This window comes from Littorina saxatilis, linkage group LG5 (assembly GCF_037325665.1).
Source record: "Littorina saxatilis isolate snail1 linkage group LG5, US_GU_Lsax_2.0, whole genome shotgun sequence".
Classification (NCBI taxonomy): domain Eukaryota; kingdom Metazoa; phylum Mollusca; class Gastropoda; order Littorinimorpha; family Littorinidae; genus Littorina; species Littorina saxatilis.
This window is the reverse complement of record NC_090249.1, coordinates 21,360,027-21,381,314: the sequence shown is the minus strand read 5'-3', so window position 1 is coordinate 21,381,314 and position 21,288 is coordinate 21,360,027. Positions and strand designations below refer to the sequence as shown.

The window sequence follows — 21,288 nt, the reverse complement described above, 5'->3', positions numbered from 1 at the left end:
TAAAACGATCCAAATTTACGCTCATCTTATTCTTCATCATTTCCTGATTCCAAAAACATATAAATATGTTATATTTGGATTAAAAACAAGCTCTGAAAAATAAAAATATAAAAATTATGATCAAAATTAAATTTTCGAAATCAATTTAAAAACACTTTAATCTTATTCCTTGTCGGTTCCTGATTCCAAAAACATATAGATATGATATGTTTGGATTAAAAACACGCTCAGAAAGTTAAAACGAAGAGAGGTACAGAAAAGCGTGCTATCCTTCTCAGCGCAACTATACTACCCCGCTCTTCTTGTCAATTTCACTGCCTTTGCCACGAGCGGTGGACTGACGATGCTACGAGTATACGGTCTTGCTGAAAAATTGCAGTGCGTTCAGTTTCATTCTGTGAGTTCCACAGCTTGACTAAATGTAGTAATTTCGCCTTACGCGACTTGTTTAGGAATTGGAATTTCGTTGTGTCGGTGTATTTGTTTTAGCAACACAGCAGTAGATAATACTCTTGCAACTGTAATCGCAGACTTTCGGTTGTTAATGTGTGTAGTGTGTGTGTGTGTGTGTGTGTGTGTGTGTGTGTGTGTGAGTGTGTGTGTATGTGTGTGTGCGTGTAAGCGTGTGTGAGCGTGCGTGCGTGTGAGTGTGTGTGTGTGTGTGTGAGTGTGTGTGTGTGTGTGTAAGCGTGTGTGAGCGTGCGCGTGTGAGTGTGTGTGTGTGTACATTTGGATTCTTTAAATGGGTGCAGAATCAGGTAAAGCCACAAAGATCAGATGCTTGATAGCCAACTCATCCTCGTCAGTGAAAACGGTTCGCCTCATCATCCCAGAATGATCTCACCAGGATTGTCCTTGGGAAAAGATCACCCTTACACTTGGCCGCATGGCAAACATGAACAGCCTGGATGCTGCCTGTGCACAGTGTTATATTTTAAGAATTAATTTCGCAAAAGGAACTGGTGCCTTTTTCCGAAATCACTTCATTGAAAGAAATTCCAAGTTACCACAGCAAGCAGTCAGCGTGTTGATTTTTGGTATGTGACCAAGTTGAGCAATGGTCTTATCCCATGTAAAAACCTGGTCAGATCTGGTGCTTAAGTACTCAAACACGCCCGCACACAAGCACACACACAGCAAAATAACAACTACAACGAGCACTGAAATATGCATCATGCAGCACACCAGACGGAACAAGAATCTTCTTCGGACTTTGGACATGAGCAGATATTTCCACAGATTATGAGTATGTATAATTTTTATTCCATCCGATTTTGCTGCAGTATGTTCAGCGATTATAGAGGATGTACGTACGTATATTGCCATGCAATATCTCTCTCTCTCTCTCTCTCTCTCTCTCTCTCTCTCTCTCTCTCTCTCTCTCTCTCTCTCTCTCTCTCTCTCTCTCTCTCTCTCTCTCTCTCTCTCTCTCTCTCTCTTTCTTGTCTGTCTGGTTTTTTTTTAATGTTTGTTTCTTTGTTTCTTTGTCTCTATACTGACTGCCCGATTCACATTCAAATATAAGTTTGCTTTTAAAGAATTGTTTGTTGTAACTGCTTTATACAAAATTGATGCGTTAATTTTCCGACGATAAGACATCAGGCACAACATTGCTTAGTTACTGTATGTGTAGTAATATGCAAGTTTTAGTGTGGATGGTTTTTTTACGCTTACTAAGTTCTTGGATTTATGTTCAGAAGAATTTATATTTAGAATCCAGAATCAGAGCGTTTGTTTCTGATCTGAAAGAAAAACATAGTTTTTTTCTGCGAATGCCCCTTTAATGAGACGCGCTTTCTAGGAGCCAAAAGACCAAGGCCGCGCAGACGCATAACCAGATGCCGTTGCAGCAGAATCCGCCATGTCAAGGGCGTAAGAGATTGATAACAGTTGCACTCACAGACGTCGCATTTTTTCTTTTTTTTTCTTTTCAGAGTCCCCAAGATTGAAGTTGCTGTGTCTGTAAAATTCTCGAAAAAGGCACACACACAAAAATATGATAAATTAAGCAATGCACGTAACGCTTTCTCTGCAAAAGGACATCATTAGAAATGCCTACGTAATCAGTTTTCATACCAGTGTTTTTACAGATGGAGACGTATGACTCGACAACATGATAATTATGATGTATTTATTAAGGGCACCGTAACTGCCAAGTACAAAGTCCACAACAGATTATTTTTGTTTTGCTGGGTAGGGGCAAATTCCAAGAGTTTGCGGTAAGTTTCCGCAATCATGAACATATGCGCATAACTGTTGCAAAAACAGGGATGTTTTGCGTCGGCTGTAGGGCCAAAAAAAAATAGGTCTGTTTACGGTAACATAGGCCAAAAAAATAGGGTCGGTAGGTCGGATTTTTTTTCTTTTTTTTCCCAAATGCCAAAAAAAAGTCTAGGGTCGCGCGAAAAAAATAGGGTCGGTCGGGTTACCGTAAACAGACTATTTTATTTTTTGGCCTAGGCTAAAAGACACCACTCGCAACAATTTCAAATTGCTAAAAAATGCGCCGTCTTTTCTTCAGGTCTCTCGACCCTTGTTTTTAATTAATGAGTTTTACAAATTTATTTATTTCAACAGTGAGAGAAATGATGCCAAGGACAGCCTTCCTCCCTTTTCTCATCAATTCATTCTCTTTGATGTTCCGACAACGTTGGGTAGAAGAAAGGCTTGAACATTCAAACACACAAAACAAAACGTTATTCTTAGGTTCGTTTATATATCTAGTAGATAAAAACATTTGGTTTAAACAAGGTTTTCTTCATAGGCTCCAAGCCAGCTATGCCTACCGTGCACCCCCTTCGGGATCCAGCTTCATTAGGCTAGAGATATTCATTGGGGTCTACTGAACACGTTTTAACAAGTTCGCCACGAAAAAACTCATCCCCACTACTACTTATGCCCCTTTGGTTATGGGTACCCCCTCGAACGCTAAATTTATCTGTGCAATCACAACAGTGCACAGCTGCAATGAATGAACAGAGAACCACTTTTTTTTTAAAATCAAAACAGTTAAGTTGATCATTAATCTTGTAAAAAATACCTATTACAGTGAGAGAAGGGGGAGAAGGCACCACTGTTCCTTAATGGACTGGACGATTCACTTGAATCTGAATCTAACTGTGAATCGGACTAACTTGTCCTGTAAACTTGACTTTCTTGCTCCAAAAACAGTCTGAGACAAGAGTGAGTGAGTGAGTGTGTGTGTGTGTGTGTGTGTGTGTGTGTGTGTGTGTATGTGTGTGTGTGTGTGTGTGGGTGTTTGTTTATGTGTGTGTGGGTGTTTGTTTATGTGTGTGTGTGTGTGTGTTTGAAAGAAAAAGTTGACAGAGTTCTTTGCAATGATTGATTCATAAGACATTTGCATTTATGAACAAACATTCTGCACTTACATGAAGAAACATTAGTTCTTAGATTGTCTTTCTTATGTTTATCTACCTTTAATATGGAAACTATGAAGCAAGAGCATTATATGTAAGGGACAGTAATAGATGTCTATATCTGAACATTTTGTTTTATTGTTTACATTTCAGTCTTGAGAAGAGAATAATAATGTTGTAGTTCTGTTAAAAGATGGACAAAGGAACTATTTTGGTCGTCAATGTCACTACTTTTGGTATTTGTTTGGAAAACAGTGAGAAGTTATAATAAAGATTTGATGAAAAATGTTTTTTGACATTTTCCTAAAATTTCACGTTTAGGGGGTAGGGGAGAAATATCTCATCTGGTGTCGCAACAAATCCTCTCAGGAATTCCAAATGGGGCTTGAAATTATCCAAAGGCATTGTAGTTTCTAAAAAGTGAAACAGAAAACCCAAATCTGTTGAAACCTTTTTCTCATCAAAGTTGACAAGCTTTTCGCACTGTGAAAATGACGGCTCGCGCCTATCAAGCATCACTACAGCCAACCTATCAAACATTGAACATTGCAATAGGTATTTTTTACAAGATTAATGATCAACTTAACTGTTTTGATTTAAAAAAAAAAGTGGTTCTCTGTTCATTCATTGCAGCTGTGCATTGTTGTGATTGCATAGATAAATTTAGCGTTCGAGGGGGTACCCTAAACAAAGGGGCATAAGTAGTAGTGGGAATGAGTTTTTTCGTGGCGAACTTGCTAATTCGTGTCCAGTAGACCCCAATGAATATCTCTAGCCTAATGAAGCTGGATCCTGAGGGGGGTGCACGGTAGGCCTAGCTGGCTTGGAGCCTATCAGTTAAACACGGTACTGTTCTGAATAACAGCGACTGCTCAAAGACCAACAGCAGACAATGATGAACTCGAACTGCCTGGAATCTGTGTTGCCTGTATCATTGCAACTCGCCTGCATGATCACATTTCTGTATTTGTCGTGTAAATTCTTACAACCCCGGATAGAAAAACAACAAGTCGCGTAAGGCGAAAATACAATATTTAGTCAAGTAGCTGCCATTTTTCAGCAAGACCGTATACTCGTAGCATCGTCAGTCCACCGCTCATGGCAAAGGCAGTGAAATTGACAAGAAGAGCGGGGTAGCAGTTGCGCTAAGAAGGATAGTACGCTTTTCTGTACCTCTCTTTGTTTTAACTTTCTGAGCGTGTTTTTAATCCAAACATATCATATCTATATGTTTTTGGAATCAGGAACCGACAAGGAATAAGATGAAAGTGTTTTTAAATTGATTTGGACAATTTAATTTGGATCGTTTGATAAAAAAAATATTTTTTTTTTACAATTTTCAGATTTTTAATGACCAAAGTCATTCATTAATTTTTAAGCCACCAAGCTGAAATGCAATACCGAAGTTCGGGCTTCGTCGAACATTACTTGACCAAAATTTCAACCAATTAGGTTGAAAAATGAGGGCGGGACAGTGCCGCCTCAACTTTCACGAAAAGTCGGATATGACGTCATCAAAGACATTTATGAAAAAAATGAAAAAAACGTTCGGGGATATCATACCCAGGAACTCTCATGTCAAATTTCATAAAGATCGGTCCAGTAGTTTGGTCTGAATCGCTCTACACGCACGCACGCACGCACACACACACACAGACACACACACACACACACGCACACATACACCACGACCCTCGTCTCGATTCCCCCCTCTACGTTAAATTATTTAGTCAAAACTTGACTAAATATAAAAACAAAAACAGAAAATGACGTCACACCTTAAAAAAACCATGGCTTTAATTTAAATGTAGCAGCATTAACACTAAATGTTTGTTATAATGCAGTAAAACTATTACATATCTGATTATTCTTGTTCACCTATTTCGTCTCTTCTACCCACAGAGATATAGAATACATTCTATATCTCAATGCCTGGGCACAGGAGCGACGCCTAAGGCTCTCAGTGTCAAGTTTCCATAGGTCGAGGGAAGTGTTTAATTATCAAGCACTCGCTTTTCGTGCATTCCGAACGCGTGTACTGGAGTGACTGACAGGAGCTCAAGTTCTCCCTCCCTTAAAATTAAGGGAGTCTGCCGCGACCGCGCCTGAACTGTGTAGTAAAACTAGAAATAATAGGGTCACGAACTCAAGCGAACGCTTATATTACATGCCCTAGGTAAAAACATTTGCAGGCCCGGGCGGACAGAAAACCAGGTTTATGTTATACAGGCATGAGACCAAGGGTAGGGCGGATGGTGGCGAGAGAGGTGAAGGGACGGGGAATGTTTATAGTGCCGTGTGCCGGGCTGTGAGTAGTGCCCGCCAATGTTTAGCTCAGGCGCCGTCGCGGCAGACGTGCCTAATTAGTTCTATGCAGGAAGATGCAGCGCGCTATTCTAGGCATCTGGCCAACTGTCGTCCTCATCTCTAAGGCAGACTGATATCAAGAGGTGTAAGTTACACCCGCCTTCAGGCTCAGGCATTTTTAAACGCTCGACTCAAGACTATATACTCACTCTCTCCTTCTCTCTGTCTTCGCACCCCCCACTCGCACAACGCCAACCCCACCACCACTACCTTTGCTTCTTGTGGGTGTCAAGGTCAATAATGAGACAACCAATGAAAATCCAGCTCTCCGTGGGGGTGTGCTCTGAGGCAGAGATTTCGTCAGCCAAGTATGCAAAATAGCCGGCGTCGCAAACCGGGGCGAGTGCGGTCTTACTATAAACATACATAGTCACACATGGAAGCAGCCACACACACACATGCACACACACACACATGCGCGGGTCACACACGTACGCACGCACACAACACACGCACCCACACCGTTCTTCCCGCTCCCCTCTCAGTTCTTCACCTCACCACCACCCGTATTGGATTGCGCTAGTTCAACACTGAACACTGACTCAGCTGTGTTTTCATTACTGGGCATATTTTATTATGATTCATCGAGGAAGTAATATAACGCTCAAATAAACCAAAACTTGTTTGAATTACCTGCAACTCAGTTGGTGCGTGTAGTTGAAAAAATGTCACATACATTTAAAAGATCAGTAAAGAAAATGAAAAAAAATAAAAATAAAAATTTTAAAAAATGAAACCAACTGGAGGAAGAGAAAAAATGAAACAAACAGAACATTTTAGAAAGGGCCCCCAAAAAATTAGTAAAAAAAGTTGAAAAGTCCGTTTTCATAGTAGCTAGTGTATCCAATCCGCTTTTACAACTAGTGACTCAAAACACCCGCTGTTATTACAGGTTTGCGTCATACTCCCAATATGGACCAATATAGCCTATAGGCTATAACACGTAAGCGCTGTATCTTACTGCGATCAGTGTACGCTTCGCGAAACTTTATCTGCAACTACCATATTAAATCAGAGCAGATTTCCACTTTAGCCGCCAATACGAATATGAAATCCGCATTCAGCTGCACGAACGAGCACTTGAAATAATCCGCTTGAGTCGATCTCGAAACTCCGAGCAGATTACCTCCGCCTCAGGAGAGAAAAAATATATAGCACAAGTTTGTTTTCCTTCTGCACTTGTAGAGGGTCGGCGCCACGAGGGAGTCGCCAGTGACGGTGTTTTTTCCGTTCTCGAGACTTGCTGGACTGTTCGTTCCTTCAGCTGGCACTGGCATCAGCTGGAAAACTGAACGTAGGTAGGGAAGGAAGCCTGAGTCATCAAGAGGGAAGGATTTGGGATTCTGTTGAGTGACGAAGAACGTTGACGTATAGCAGCCCAGCTTCAGAATTAACTTGAAGAGAGAAAAAAGCTAAAGGAGAACAAAAACGAAAGAAGGGGAGAAAAAAAAGAAGAACAAGAAGAAGAAAACAAAACTAAAGTCAAAACAAACAACTTGTTGAGAACAGTGTCATTGAATGTGAAGCACAGACAAAAATGAACCGAGGAAAAAGAGCAACAGAAAAGGATTGGCGGTTAAACTGAATTGTGCAGACGAAAAAGGTTATTGTTGTCGAAAATCAGCTGGAGGGATACGCTTTTGCTGCGGTTTGGCCTTCCGCCATCTAAAGGCGGATCAAGAAGTGCAAATGGCCGATCATACTCTGTGGCTCATGACTCTTTGCTCACTGCTAGTTTTTGCTCACGGTTACGCTTCTGATGATTCAGATTCTTCCGCATCAAACTACCATTATCAGCACAAAGATGAACTTGACCGAGACAAACTCACAACAACAAGAACACCAACAACAACGACGACGACGGTTCAGCCGAAAATTTTGAATTTGGACAAGTTTATCATCGCTGACAAGATAGCTGCTGCGGTGAAGGAGGTGGAAGAGGCATACAACACACATCAGAAAGAAGGAGAAGGCTTCGAAGGCGGCGAAAGGGGAGAAGAACCGCTGACAACAGACGCCATTTTTCCACAAGGCTGGAGCACCCCTGCTGCTTTAACTCCTTTGACAACGGGAGCGTCCTCCCCGTCGAGAAATGATCCTCATTCCGATCTTCATCGTGACAACCAAGAAGAGTACCGTGAGGTTCACGAAGGCGATGACAATCTGAAGTCACCGCCAGAGCCTGCAGACGAAGAGGATGACAACCACATGGAACCAATGTATTCAACAGACGATCCGCTTTCCGATGAACTGATGACGACCTCAGACTTTGCGTCTCAGATGCAGAAGGACAACAGCACTTCATACGCCGACGCCGAACAACACCAAGCGTCTTCTGAGAAACCCTTCAACGAAAAACTCGTCAACAGACCTCGATGGTACATCCTCCGTGAAAAGGAAGAAGAGAAAGAACAAGAAGAGGAAACCGACGAACAGACCGAAGAAAGTAGTGACGAGTCAAGATGGCCCCAGAACAGGCCTAGCTGGGACAGTTCACCGGACAACTCACACTCTGAAGACGGCAGTTACGATGACGGTGAGAGACATTCCAAACTGGGCTCCAAAGAATACCGGAAAGACCACGAGGAATCAACACATCTCAGCAGGAAAGACAGGACAAAGAAAAAGGAAAAGACAAGGGGTAAGAAGAAAACGAAGCCATCGCACAAAAGGCAAAACCATAAAAGAAAATGGAAGAGCAAGAAGAAACGACCCACTGGAAAAGACTGCGTTGGTTGCACGAAACACGGCGCCACCATCTCTCAAGCGCGCAAACTTCATACGCAGGTATTTATTCCTTTTTCAAGCTTTAATTACTGCTGGTGTTTTGCTTATATTGCGCCAAAATTAGCGGGGAAACTGAGAGCAACTGTGGTGTTTGCTTCGGATTTGATTAAGAAAGGATTCTTATATTATAAAAGAAAAAAATATACGCAAAGAAAAATAAGAGAAGAAACACCAAAAACATGAGTCAGCAACGGGTTTTAACAGCAGCTGTCCATCGATCCATAATATATTTCTCATCTAGTTCTCTTTTTGACATTGTTGAGGATTTGTTCACACACAAAAACCACCTATAAAACAAGTTATAGACTAAAAACAAACAAAACGTGTATAACGTGCAGATCCTAAAAGCCCAGCTACTGGACAAGCTACGATTAGTACCCACTTTCACGAAGCGGCCCTGGCCCCCCAAGTTACCTGACCAGGTGTTCCCCGACCCTCCCCAGCGTGACCACACGGGCTACGATGACCAGTACTACGCCAAACCAACACAGCTGTTGGTCTTCGGCCGTGACTGTGAGTCTTTACTTTATTTTGAGTTCAATGTATGAACGAAATATTACCCTTATTTTGTTTTGTTTTGTTTCTTTGTTTGTTGTTTGTTTCTTTGTTCAGTTGCTTACATATTAAACTTTGTGCTTCCTACTATTCGTGAAGAAAAAAATATACTTGATTGAATTTTGGTTGATTGATTAATTTGTTGATTGATTGATTGATTGATTGATTGATTGATCACATTTTGTTTTATTTGTATGTCCGCAAATCTGTGTATTCTAGGGGGTGGGGGATGCGAAGCCACGACAAACTATTCGTATTTGGCTTGTTTCTAAACAGTAATGGAAAAACATTTTCTAGAATAAGCATAGTAAAACACAATGTACCGCGCTGTTGTAGTACTTCTGGCTGAAAATTTCCGTTTAATGCTGTATCATGTGTCCAATGTCCGTAATGCATATTTCTAGATTTCATGCAATAAAATATTAATCGTCATACTTAGTTTCTACTTAATTTTATTAACGTGAGATGACTTCAATCCACACTAGGTAGCATGCGGTAGTATGCCAAAGTCACACCAACTGTAGCATATATTTCCGTAATAGCTGGATACAATCGAGATATTGCATCATTTTAGCGATTCTCACGACTGACGCTGAGTGAAGGAAATCATACGTGTCAAGGATGGTTGGGCGGCGGAGGGAAAGGGAAGGGGTCGGGAGTTCCCCCTCCTGTTATATGTAAAGCGGGGAGAGAGCGCCCGGGCCCCCAGCCCCTGCTAAAATGCTATGGAGGAGGTAAAACAAACAAACAGGGAGAAAAAGAACCGACAATCATTGAGGATCTTTTGGGGCGGTCGCAATGGACAGGTGGTCGTTATTTAGAGGTGTTCGCCAAGGCAGGTTAGACTATAATTCCAACTTACCGAGGAGTGTCTCGGGAGTGTATAATGAAGTCGAAGAACGGGAGTGGGGTACAAAGTCCGAAACCAATCTCTAACTTGGAAGTCAATAAAATGTTGACGCCGGAGAAAATGTGGGAAGGGACACATAGAGCCCAACACCTGCCGCTATGAAGAAGATTTCACGTGAATGCGACTTCTGTTCCGACTGACCGAGCCACCATTTGCCATGTTAACAATAGCATTAAAAAGCCATTGAAGTGTCATAGCTATCCCGTCGCGATATAACCTTGAATGGTTGAAAACGACGTTAAACACCAAATAAAGAAAAGAATCGTCAATTCTGCCCAGGTGCTCCTTTGAGTCGCGAAAAGCCGCACCCGGCAACCGTATCAATAGACCTACTGATCCAAGGAGATATTTTTTCTTTGATAATCTGATTGCGTTTTACGCTAGATCGCTTTTTGCTACGATTCAATCCAAAAACATGTCGTCGTGCGTCATATACAGTGAAGGAAGAACAGGCGATTTTTTGTTTGAACGTTTTGTTAAAGGCCCAGTCTTTCGACACAAAAACAGTTATGATCACCACCTAAGATCTGTCCAGGCTTTTACATGGGATTAAGCCATCCCTCCACTTGGACATTTACCTAGAATCAACATCCTAGATCCTGACTGCTTTCTGTGCATGATTGACATTTTTGTGGGAATGATTCATGAAATTCTTCAAAGAAAAAAGTCCTAATTTGCATGAAAGCTGTCACGCTTGTGAGTTTTGGTATTCAAGTGGAGGGATAGCTTTATCACACGTACAAATCTGACCAGATCTGAAATGGTGAGCCGAAGCGTTTAGACGAGAAAGACTTTGCCTTTAAGGGCAGACAAGAAACTTCTTCAGTTCAAAATGTATACGGCAGGAAGGTAACGAACGCATCCATGCAACCAAAGGAGACCATGTTGACAAAGTCGTTCTTGATGAGTCAGCGTTAACAGCTCTTTGAACTGGCTGTCACAATGTATATTTTGGCGGGTTATAGTGTTGGATGTCACATTATAGATGTTGTCATGACTTAAAAACATTCGAGAGGCGCGTAGTTCGTGATTATTCGTTGCCATATCAGCGTTAAAAAAAAGTTGAAGCAAAGTGATGTTTGTCAAAGGGAAACTTGTAAAAAGTAGAGTTTATTTGCGCAAGCAGACTCACTGAGTTCAGCTCAAAGGCGACGTGTGTGTGTGTGTGTGTGTGTGTGTGTGTGTGTGTGTGTGTGTGTGTGTGTGTGTGTGTGTGTGTGTGTGTGTGTGTGTGTGTGTGTGTGTGTCTCCGTGACTGTTTCTCTGTGTCTGTGTGCGCCTGTTTGTGTGTGCGCTCGAGCTTTTGTGTGTATTAGAAAAGAAATAAAGCCTGCATGTCTCGCTGACCTTAACGCTATGCAAACACTGACACAAAATCTCTCATAACACTTGATTAACGTTCCAGAAGCGTGTCCAAAGGTCTATCATTTTCAAGTGCTGAGTTTAGGAATCAGTTTCTTAATCCGTTTAAGAGTGTACAGCGTGGCCTCAATGACACTTTAGCTGAACAAGCTTTTTGTCGGCTTAAAATCTGGCGTAACAAGTACACCTGGACCTGATTTGTGTATGGGTGCACTTATAAGATACAAGTGTACTCTGAAGCTTTGGTCGTTATTTTCCATAAACCTTCATGTATAGACACCATTTAATACTGAACCAACTTCAATTAAAATCTCAGCTGTAAAATATGTGTGGTATGGACTAATTAAACTGCACTCATTACCGAACCGACGATTGTTGTAGCCTCTGGCAGAGTTCACTCAAACATGTTACTGTCATCGACAGCCAAGAGGAAGAACACAATTACTATCCCAGACTCCTCTTCCGATACTCGAGTGCACGCATCTGTTGAGTTCCACAAATCAGATTGTTATTGGTGTTAGAAAAGGACCAGAAACGTCCACCGACGTTCATTATGTTATATGAAGTCTTATATCGCGCGCGTATCTCCAGACTCGGACTCAAGGCGCAGGGATCTATTTATGCCGTGTGAGATGGAATTTTTTACACAATACATCACGCATTCACATCGACCAGCAGATCGCAGCCATTTCGGCGCATATCCTACTTTTCACGGCCTATTATTCCAAGTCACACGGGTATTTTGGTGGACATTTTTTTTATCTATGCCTATACAATTTTGCCAGGAAAGACCCTTTTGTCAATCGTGGGATCTTTAACGTGCACACCCCAGTGTAGTGTACACGAAGGGACCTCGGTTTTTCGTCTCATCCGAAAGACTAGCACTTGAACCCACCACCTAGGTTAGGAAAGGGGGGAGAAATTTCCTCTTAGAAAATGAAACGTCAGCAACAGTGGCTTTGTAATCAACCGAAGATGTTCTGAGGTGAAGAGATTCAAAGTAACACAATTAAGCAAAACGCTATCTCGGTTTGGCATACGACGAGATTGTTTTCACCCAAGATAAATACAATTTAAACAAGTCGCGTAAGGCGAAATTACTACATTTAGTCAAGCTGTGGAACTCACAGAATGAAACTGAGCGTAGTCCGCCGCTAGTGCAAAAGGCAGTGAAAGTGACGAGCCTGTTTGGCGCGGTAGCGGTTGCGCTGTGCTTCATAGCACGCTTTACTGTACCTCTCTTCGTTTTAACTTTCTGAGCGTGTTTTTAATCCAAACATATCATATCTATATGTTTTTGGAATCAGAAACCGACAAGGAATAAGATGAAATAGTTTTTAAAACGATTTCGGAAATTTAATTTTAATCATAATTTTTATATTTTTAATTTTCAGAGCTTGTTTTTAATCCGAATATAACATATTTATATGTTTTTGGAATCAGAACATGATGAAGAATAAACTAAAAGTAATTTTGGGTCGTTTTATAAACAAATAATTTTAATTACAATTTTCCGATTTTTAATGACCAAAGTCATTAATTAATTTTTAAGCCACCAAGCTGAAATGCAATACCGAAGTCTGGCCTTCGTCAAAGATTTCTTTACAAAAATTTCAATCAATTTGATTGAAAAATGAGGGTGTGACAGTGCCGCTTCAACTTTTACAAAAAGCCGGATATGACGTCATCAAAAGTATTTATCGAAAAAAAGAAAAAAACGTCCGGGGATATCATTCCCAGGAACTCTCATGTCAAATGTCATAAAGATCGGTCCAGTAGTTTGGTCTGAATCGCTCTACACACACACGCACACACACACACACACACACACACACACACACACACATACACCACGACCCTCGTCTCGATTCCCCCTCTATGTTAAAACATTTAGTCAAAACTTGACTAATTGTAAAAACGGACAGAAATAATAATAATAATAATAACTGGATATTTGTAAGTGCCTAACCCTATGGCTCTAGGCCCTTTACAAAATGCCGTGTGAGATGGAATTTTTTGGGCCAGTAGATCGCTGCCATTCGGCGCATATTTACCTTTCAAGGGCCTATTATAACAAGTCACACGGGTATTTGGTGGACATTTTTATCTTAAGCGAAAGACACAGACATGTTATCTTATGCCTAAACAATTTTGCCAGGAAAGACCCTTTTGTCAATCGTGGGATCTTTAACGTGCACATCCCAATGTAGTGTACACGAATACCAACCGTACCTGCTATGCCTTTCCTTGGTGCACATAATCTGCAGGGTCTTGAGTCTGGTTTCGCATACGATGTGCAGATACAGTAAAGAAAGTAATCCAGAGCTGTCGCTTGGCTCTGCAAACTTTAATTTTTTTTTTTTTTTTTTAGTTTATCTCAGATAAAAATCGCCTTTCGTATAATTTCTGGAGTTCAGAAGCAACTTGCCCTTTCAAAAAGAAACTTTGCGACAGAACGGTGTTACCCCGTTACACACTGCACGCGACACACAGCAAAGAAAAGTAACAGGGGAAAATACCCAACATACTGTATGCAAATAGGCCGAGAGAACGTCAAGGAATGTTTGCTTTTTGAGCAGCCATACGCCATTCTTTGAAACTAGGAACTGTCGTGCTAAATACAGTGAACCCCCCATTTCAAGACCTAAAAGCATCTGAGAAAAATATGGCCTTGAAAAGGAGTGAGTCTTAAAATGGAGGTAATTTTACAGAGGCAATAAAGAGAAAATTTGAAAAATGAAGGTCTTAAATGAGGGGAGTCTTAAAATGGGGGGGGGGGGGGGGTCTTCAAAGGGGACTCACACTGTAAGGCCAAAAAAAAATAGTCTGTTTACGGTAACCCGACCGACCCTATTTTTTTCGCGCGACCCTAGACTTTTTTTTGGCATTTGGGAAAAAAACAAAAGACAAAAAAAAGCAAAATAACGTAAAAATATGTTTTTTTGGAAAAAAAAATAAAAAAATAAAAAAATCCCGACCTACCGACCCTATTTTTTTGGCCTATGTCACCGCAAACAGACCTATTTTTTTTTGGCCTAATCATTATCTCTCCACGTTCCTCGGCAGTGGGACCACGCCACCGACTGCGCAAAGCCGGAACCGGCTCCTACCAGTTCGGGTTGACGGGCAAGGTCAAAGGGCACGTGACGTCAGCCGCCCTGTGGGTGTACAAGATGAAGGACGCGCACGACGTGCACGAACAGACGCTGGTCATCACGGACCTCCACTTCAGCAAGAGGCGACGTCTGCGTGAACGCAGCCTGGTGGCGCGCCTGGACACGCACGTGAAGGAGGGCTGGCTGCGCTTTGACGTCACGCGCCTCGTGCAGGGCTGGCTGAAGGGCAAGACGCCGGCCTCGCTGCAGATGCTGGCCATCCGATGCAAGACCTGCCACCGGACCAACTACCGCGCTATATTTGGCGTCAAGGTGAGAGGCACACACTTAAAGTATTCAAGAATCAAATCTCTAATGGTTTGTCGAATCTGAATTGATGTGGTCCGGAAGAAGCCTCCGGCAATAGATGAAAATTCGACTTTGTTATTTGTGACCCTCCACCACGGAATGAGTCGCATGTCACCTTTGCATGATTTTCATATTTTTACATTTTCCTAAAGAGTTTTTTTATGCTCTATCCAGTGGTGAAAACCGTTTTAGAAAAGAGCAAAAACTGTTTGAGTTATAAGCCTGCGACTAAGGTGACCCTCGCACTGTTACCAGACACTCCCCGGACTTATATTAAGCCTAGCGCAGAACCGCACGAGGTGACATGCGACTCATTTCGTGGTGGAGGGTCACATTTGTGTGTGTGTGTGTGCTGTCCTTGTATTGCTGAGTACAGATTTCTTTTGTTTTTCAGCTTTGTTCAGCTCACCCACAGTCATGTTGTTGTTAAGAGTTTATTGAATGATTTTCTTAAAACCATTGGTGGCTTCTTATTTTTTTTACACATGAATTCATTAAAAAAAAATCATCCCACTTTTGAAAGAAAGGCGTTATAGTATGTTGATTTTTCGCAAGTGTAGGAATTATCTTTTCCCATGTAAAAAAAAAAAAAAAAAAGTCGCGTAAGGCGAAAATGCAACATTTAGTCAAGCTCAGTCGAACTCACAGAATGAAACTGAACGCATTGCATTTTTTCCACTCGTAGCATCGTCTGTCCACCGCTCGTCGCAAAGGCAGTGAAATTAACAATTCGGAAAAGCGCGGTAGCGGTTGCGCTGAGGAGGATAGCACGCTTTTCTATATCTCTATTCTTTTTAACTCTCTGAACGTGTTTTTAATCCAAACATATCATATCTATATGTTTTTGGAACCAGGAACGGACAACGAATAAGATGAAATTGTTTTTAAATCGATTTCGGAAATTTAATTTTAATCATAATTTTTATATCTTTAATTTTCAGAGCTTGTTTTTAATCCGAATATAACATATTTATATGTTTTTGGAATCAGAAAATAATGAAGAATAAGATAAACGTAATTTTGGATCGTTTTATAAAACCGTGAATAATTTTTATTACAATTTTCAGATTTTTAATGACCAAAGTCATTAATCAATTTTTAAGCCTCCAAGCTGAAATGCAATACCAAAGTCCAGCCTTCCTCGAAGATTGCTTGGCCAAAATTTCAATCAATTTGATTGAAAAATGAGGGTGTGACAGTGCCGCCTCAACTCTTACAAAATGCCGGATATGACGTCATCAAAGACATTTATCAAAAAAATGAAAAAAACGTCTCGAGATACCATACTCAGGATCTCTCATGTCAAGTTTCATGAAGATCGGTCCAGTAGTTTTCTCTGAATCGCTCTACACACACACACACACACACACACACCACGACCCTCGTCTCGATTCCCCCCTCTAAGTTAAAACATTTAGTCAAAACTTGACTGAATGTAAAAAGCCTGGCAAGATCTGTGATGGTAAGCAGAATCGTTTAAACGGGATGGATGTTGCCTTAAATACAAAGCAGGCTTAGATAGGTACACAACCTTGAATTCAGAACAAGAAGAGCAGACGCTCAGGTGAACCGCTGTAGTAATCCCGAGCTTCAATAAGGCAAAAAAAAAAAAATAGGTCTGTTTACGGTAACCCGACCGACCCTAGTTTTTAGGCTCGACCCTAATCTTTTTTTTGGATCGTCTGAAAAAAAACAAAAAACCGCATCCAAAATAGAGCTGTTTGCGCTCAAACAGCAGACGACAGAAGGGAGGTAAGCTCAAAGTACTGTTTATAGTTATGTTGGGCAAAAACAGGGATTGATGAGAAGAAATGAACTGTGAAACATCATAGAGAGGGGAGAAAAAAAGAAGAAAAAAAATGGAAAAAAAAAAAGCCGACCTACCGACCCTATTTTTTCACCCTATGTTACCGTAAACAGACCTATTTTTGGGGGGGCCTAATTAACAGCAATCTTGCGAAAAAATGGTACTGAATATTAGCGTTATCGACCTGTTGCAGAGTAACTTCCGACCAGTGCTGGTGGTTGAGGAGAACGGGGAGGACAGTGACGACGACAAACGCAGAGAACGGCGCGAAGCCTGTGACCCCAACACACGCTGCTGCAAGTTTGACCTCACTATTCAGTTCCACGATCTCGGCGTGCACGAGATCCTCCGCCCCAGAAGCATCAAGGCCGACTACTGCCATGGCTTTTGTGAACGTAAGTAGTTTGTCTCCCCTGTCAACTCTCCGTGTATTTAATAATTTTGTTTTGTTGCATGAAAGTCGCTTCCTCTGACTGTCCCGCTCCCTTCCTCACAACCCTGACTTAAAAACTTGTCAACTTAAAGGTACTGAACTTGTCAAATCCAGGTGCACGGAGCCCCTGGGGCTTTTAGTCATACCTCAGGCAGCTATCCGTTAGAAGAACTACCAAGTTTCATTGACTTGCACCCAAAGAGTCAAGAACTGCGATTTTTTTACGAATTAATTTCGTACTCGGACCCGGCTGGTCTTGGCCTATTTTTGGATCTAAATTTAGATCAGGTAGATCACCACATCATGCACAAAAAGACACGTCACTAAAGCAAACTATGTCAGACGTCATCATGAGTTTGTGTAAAACAAAATGGAGGCCGGAATCACTCAAGTTGAATCGAACTCCGACCAAACACCACGTAATAACTAGGTTAATTTATGCACTCGCGTGAACAAGAAACTGTCGAGCTTCACAGATGTCGTCGTTGGGTAGTTTTGGGTTTGTTTTACTACCATAGGAGGATTTTTGAACTGTAAATGCACTCAGCTGTAACAAAAACGCAAAACGAAGGCTGTGAGCTGCACTGTGCCTTTAAAGAAGTCGTGTAAGGCGATGTAAAAAAAAACAACAACACTTAAGCAATATGTCGGCCAAAGGGAATGAAACTGAGCAAACTTCTTGTTTTTTTTTAATGTTTTCTTTTCCCGGTAAACTGCAAGTCCATAACATAATAGCCCAACTGTGTGCACTTCAAATATCCTTCTGTTATATAAGTATTCGGTTATGGCCCTCAAATTCTTCAATATCAGATCATGTTTAGAGTTCATGTTGGGGATATTTTAGGTTCCTCTGCATTGTTTCGATTCATGGCCGTTCGGATATCCCTTCTGCAATTTTCAGGCCCCGACGCCTACTACCACAACTACACCTTGATCATTCAGCGCATGCGCTTCGGCAGCTACGCGCCCCTGGAAGCAGAAATGTTCGAGAGACTGAGACCTTGCTGCGTTCCCGTCGTGCTCCGCGAAGCCTCCATCATGCATTACATTAACGACGGCCTTGACACCCAGGTCAGCGTGGTGCCAAACCTCCTGGTGGAAAAGTGTGGCTGCGCTTGAGTTAGGATTCCAGGGTAAAAATGTGTCTAGAGAAAAAAAAATGTTTTCTTGTTTTCAAAGACAGGAGGGGAGGCGGAGGGTGTAGGGGGGGGGGGGGGGAGCTAGTGGAACGGATTACAAGATGACTTGTTTCCTTTTTCTGTTGTACCCAGAAAATAGTGTTATTTGAAGAATAGGCTGTTGTTGTTTGCTTGTGGAATGTTTTTTTTAGTTTTTAGGGTTGTTTTGTTGGTAGTCCGTCAGCATTTTGCAGGTATTTTTTTGTCCCCAATCTAAAGGCTTACTTTGTTTCTTATTGAAAAGCCGTGCATTATACAAATTTAAATAAATCCTTGAGCACCAATGGGATTGGGTGTGGGAACGGGGAACAGGTAGGGGAGAGGAGGGTTGAGGTTGCTGTTAAAAAATATGCGCTTGTTGGCCTTATATTCCTTGCATTTTTACCTTTTGTTTTAATACTTACTGTTTGTAATCTGAGATCTTTACCCAGATACATTGCAAATGTTAAAACATCCGTGTTTGTGCCGACTTAGCAGCTTGATGTCACAAATGATATACTGTGTCCCCTGTTCAGAATTTTCTTCTTGTTGATATTTGTGTGTTTTAATCTGCAACGAACAATGCAAAGACATCAGTGCAGTTTGTATGACTCTAATTGCAATTTGTGTGTGCACCATCAATGCAACTTCTTGGTGAAGGTAAGCACAAATGCAGTCGATTCTTTTTGTCTTTTATACAGTTTCTTCTCAAGTACACAAATAAAGCTTTAAGCACGGAACGCATCTATTATCCTGGTGCAGTACTAGGTTTTCAAAACTGTTTCAAACAAATTAAAGTCTCGATAGTACATACGGGGATCCTTTGGGACGGCCGTTTTGGGGAGGTGGTCGTTCTCAAAAGGTGATCGCCAGAGCACAGGGCAGGTTCGACTACTGTACTTGATTTGGGCTGAGTGAAGAGGTGTCACGTCGATATTACATGAACCACTAAAATATGCACTGGCCAAAAGCAACGTAACAGTTACACAAGCAAACAAAGAAATAATTAAAGGAGATGTAATTCGGAGACTTCTTTTACAGATATGGAAAGATATCAGAAAAGTTAACAATGTGTGTATTGCTTTCATGCTGACCTTCACCTTGAACTGTGAACTTATGGTGCTGACTTCAAGGGCAACAAGAATGGTGTGTTTGACTTATTTTTATTCGTCCGTTTTGTCATTATACATGTATATGATTCTCGGGTTTTTTCTGTTACATAACAACGGCGTGTTGTAGTAGACGTTTTTGTTGGTCCTTGATTTGGAACGTTAAATTGTAAATTGAAGTGTTCCACTTTTGAACACACCTTTTGTAACCAGTGGAGAACACTGTGTGAGATATACATAATTCTTGTAGCAAAAATAGCACGCATGGTAAACATTAAATAGCGTTTACAATGTGTACTACTTTTCACAGCAGAATTATATAGCATCTCACACAGTGTTCATCACTGGTAACAAAAAGTGTGTTCAAAATTGAAACACTTCAGTTTAGAGTGGTTCGGATTTTTGTTCTATTATGGTGTGTTTGATATAGAGTGGTAGATTGTACACATTTGTGTATCTGATGAATATATAATCATTTTCATCATGTTCAAGATCATAAAGCGAATTTCATACACATTTTTTCATGTCCATTGAATCTCTGAACTTTGTTTCTGTGTTTTGCAAATTAAGACTTGAAGAAAATTGAGTCATTTCAAATCACGGCATTCGAATAGTTGTTATTATTACTGATGATTGCAAATGCAGCTTCTCACCACAATCACAGTTAAAGTGGCGACGTTTCATCTGCACTGTTTATGAAAATCGTTAGCTGTAACTGTAGATCACATCATACTTGAAGAGAAACAATGAACTAAGCAAGACAACAAATATTTATTCAGACTTGGTGTGTTTTAAAAATGGCCATCCCACAAACTTACATAGTTGAAATGGTTTCAAAGTATTAGACATACAAAAAGACTTCATAGCAATCGAAAAACATATTTTGGCAAGTACACGTATTATTTTATCAAGGCCACAAATTGGTCAAATTGCCAATCTTCACAGAACGTAAACAGCGCTTCACTTTTACATCACACACACACACACACGCGCGCGCGCGCGCACACACGCGCACATACACACACGCACACACACACGCACACACACAAACACACACACACACTCACACACGCGCGCGCGCGCGCACACACGCACACACTCAGGATGGTGACAGGACAAATAATAAGCCTAAAACCTAGGAAGGACAATCAACCAGCGGTTCAAAGTTTCTTCTTCTTTATGTCAGGGTCGTAGATTTAGCCGAATCCGTCGAGGGCGGTTTTCTCGGGTTTGCTTCTTCCTGTCAGCACCAGTGTTGATACAGTGGAACCCCCTTTAAAGACCTCCAAAAATCTGAGAAAATTAGGTCTTGAAAAGGAGGGAGACTTAAAATGGGGGTAAATGTACAGAGGTTATGAACAGTAAGTGATAAAACAGGGTCTTAAAAGGGAGGGAGTCTTAAATTGGGTGGTCTTAAAAGGGGGGTTCCACTGTACATGTGAATGTTTTGAGATTTTGCCAGTCCTCATTTGCATGAAAACTAGGGGACTTAGGTCAAAAGGTAATATGCCGAATTTGCAGTAGCGCACCCATGTGAATTTAACACTCATCAATTCTGGTCAATTGACCTTGAACCTTTGCCAAAAATCGTTATTCCGCGAATATACAAAGAATGTCCAGAATCCTAATAGTCTAGAAGAGGACTAATCTTGCCTGAGGCTTAGCTTTATGGTGTTTCTTCCAGGCCGCTGAGTTCCTTGCGCATTCAAGCAAGCGTGGTTTTAACACACACACACACACACACACACACACACACACACACACACACACGATTTTAACTCACACACACACACGCACACGCACACACAAAACACACGTACGCACACACACGCACACCCATTCCCTTACCACCCCACCCCCCACCCCACACACACACACACACAGTTAAGCCATCCCCGCCCACACCCACAATATAACAGGGCTCAACAGAGTCAAATCTACTTTCTTGGCTAGGTGAAAT

At 41.4% G+C, this 21,288-nt stretch overlaps 1 protein-coding gene across 1 annotated transcript; it reads left to right on the top strand.

The window, feature by feature from the left end:
- Positions 1 to 6,307: 6,307 nt before the first annotated feature.
- Positions 6,308 to 19,925, top strand: LOC138966531 (uncharacterized). The gene is made up of 5 exons (XM_070338795.1): positions 6,308 to 8,531; positions 8,870 to 9,044; positions 14,425 to 14,786; positions 16,823 to 17,024; positions 17,964 to 19,925. Exons 1-5 carry the CDS (start codon positions 7,434 to 7,436, stop codon positions 18,179 to 18,181), a joined length of 2,055 nt encoding a protein of 684 aa, XP_070194896.1. The 5' UTR covers positions 6,308 to 7,433; the 3' UTR covers positions 18,182 to 19,925.
- Positions 19,926 to 21,288: the final 1,363 nt, after the last annotated feature.

Bases quoted from the DNA above. Each gene is read 5' to 3' on its own strand.
- LOC138966531 (XM_070338795.1), top strand. From the start codon at position 7,434: ATGGCCGATCATACTCTGTGGCTCATGACTCTTTGCTCACTGCTAGTT. The intron at 8,532-8,869 runs GTATTTATTCCT...TATAACGTGCAG, and splicing joins CGCGCAAACTTCATACGCAG to ATCCTAAAAGCCCAGCTACT. The intron at 14,787-16,822 runs GTGAGAGGCACA...GACCTGTTGCAG, and splicing joins GCGCTATATTTGGCGTCAAG to AGTAACTTCCGACCAGTGCT.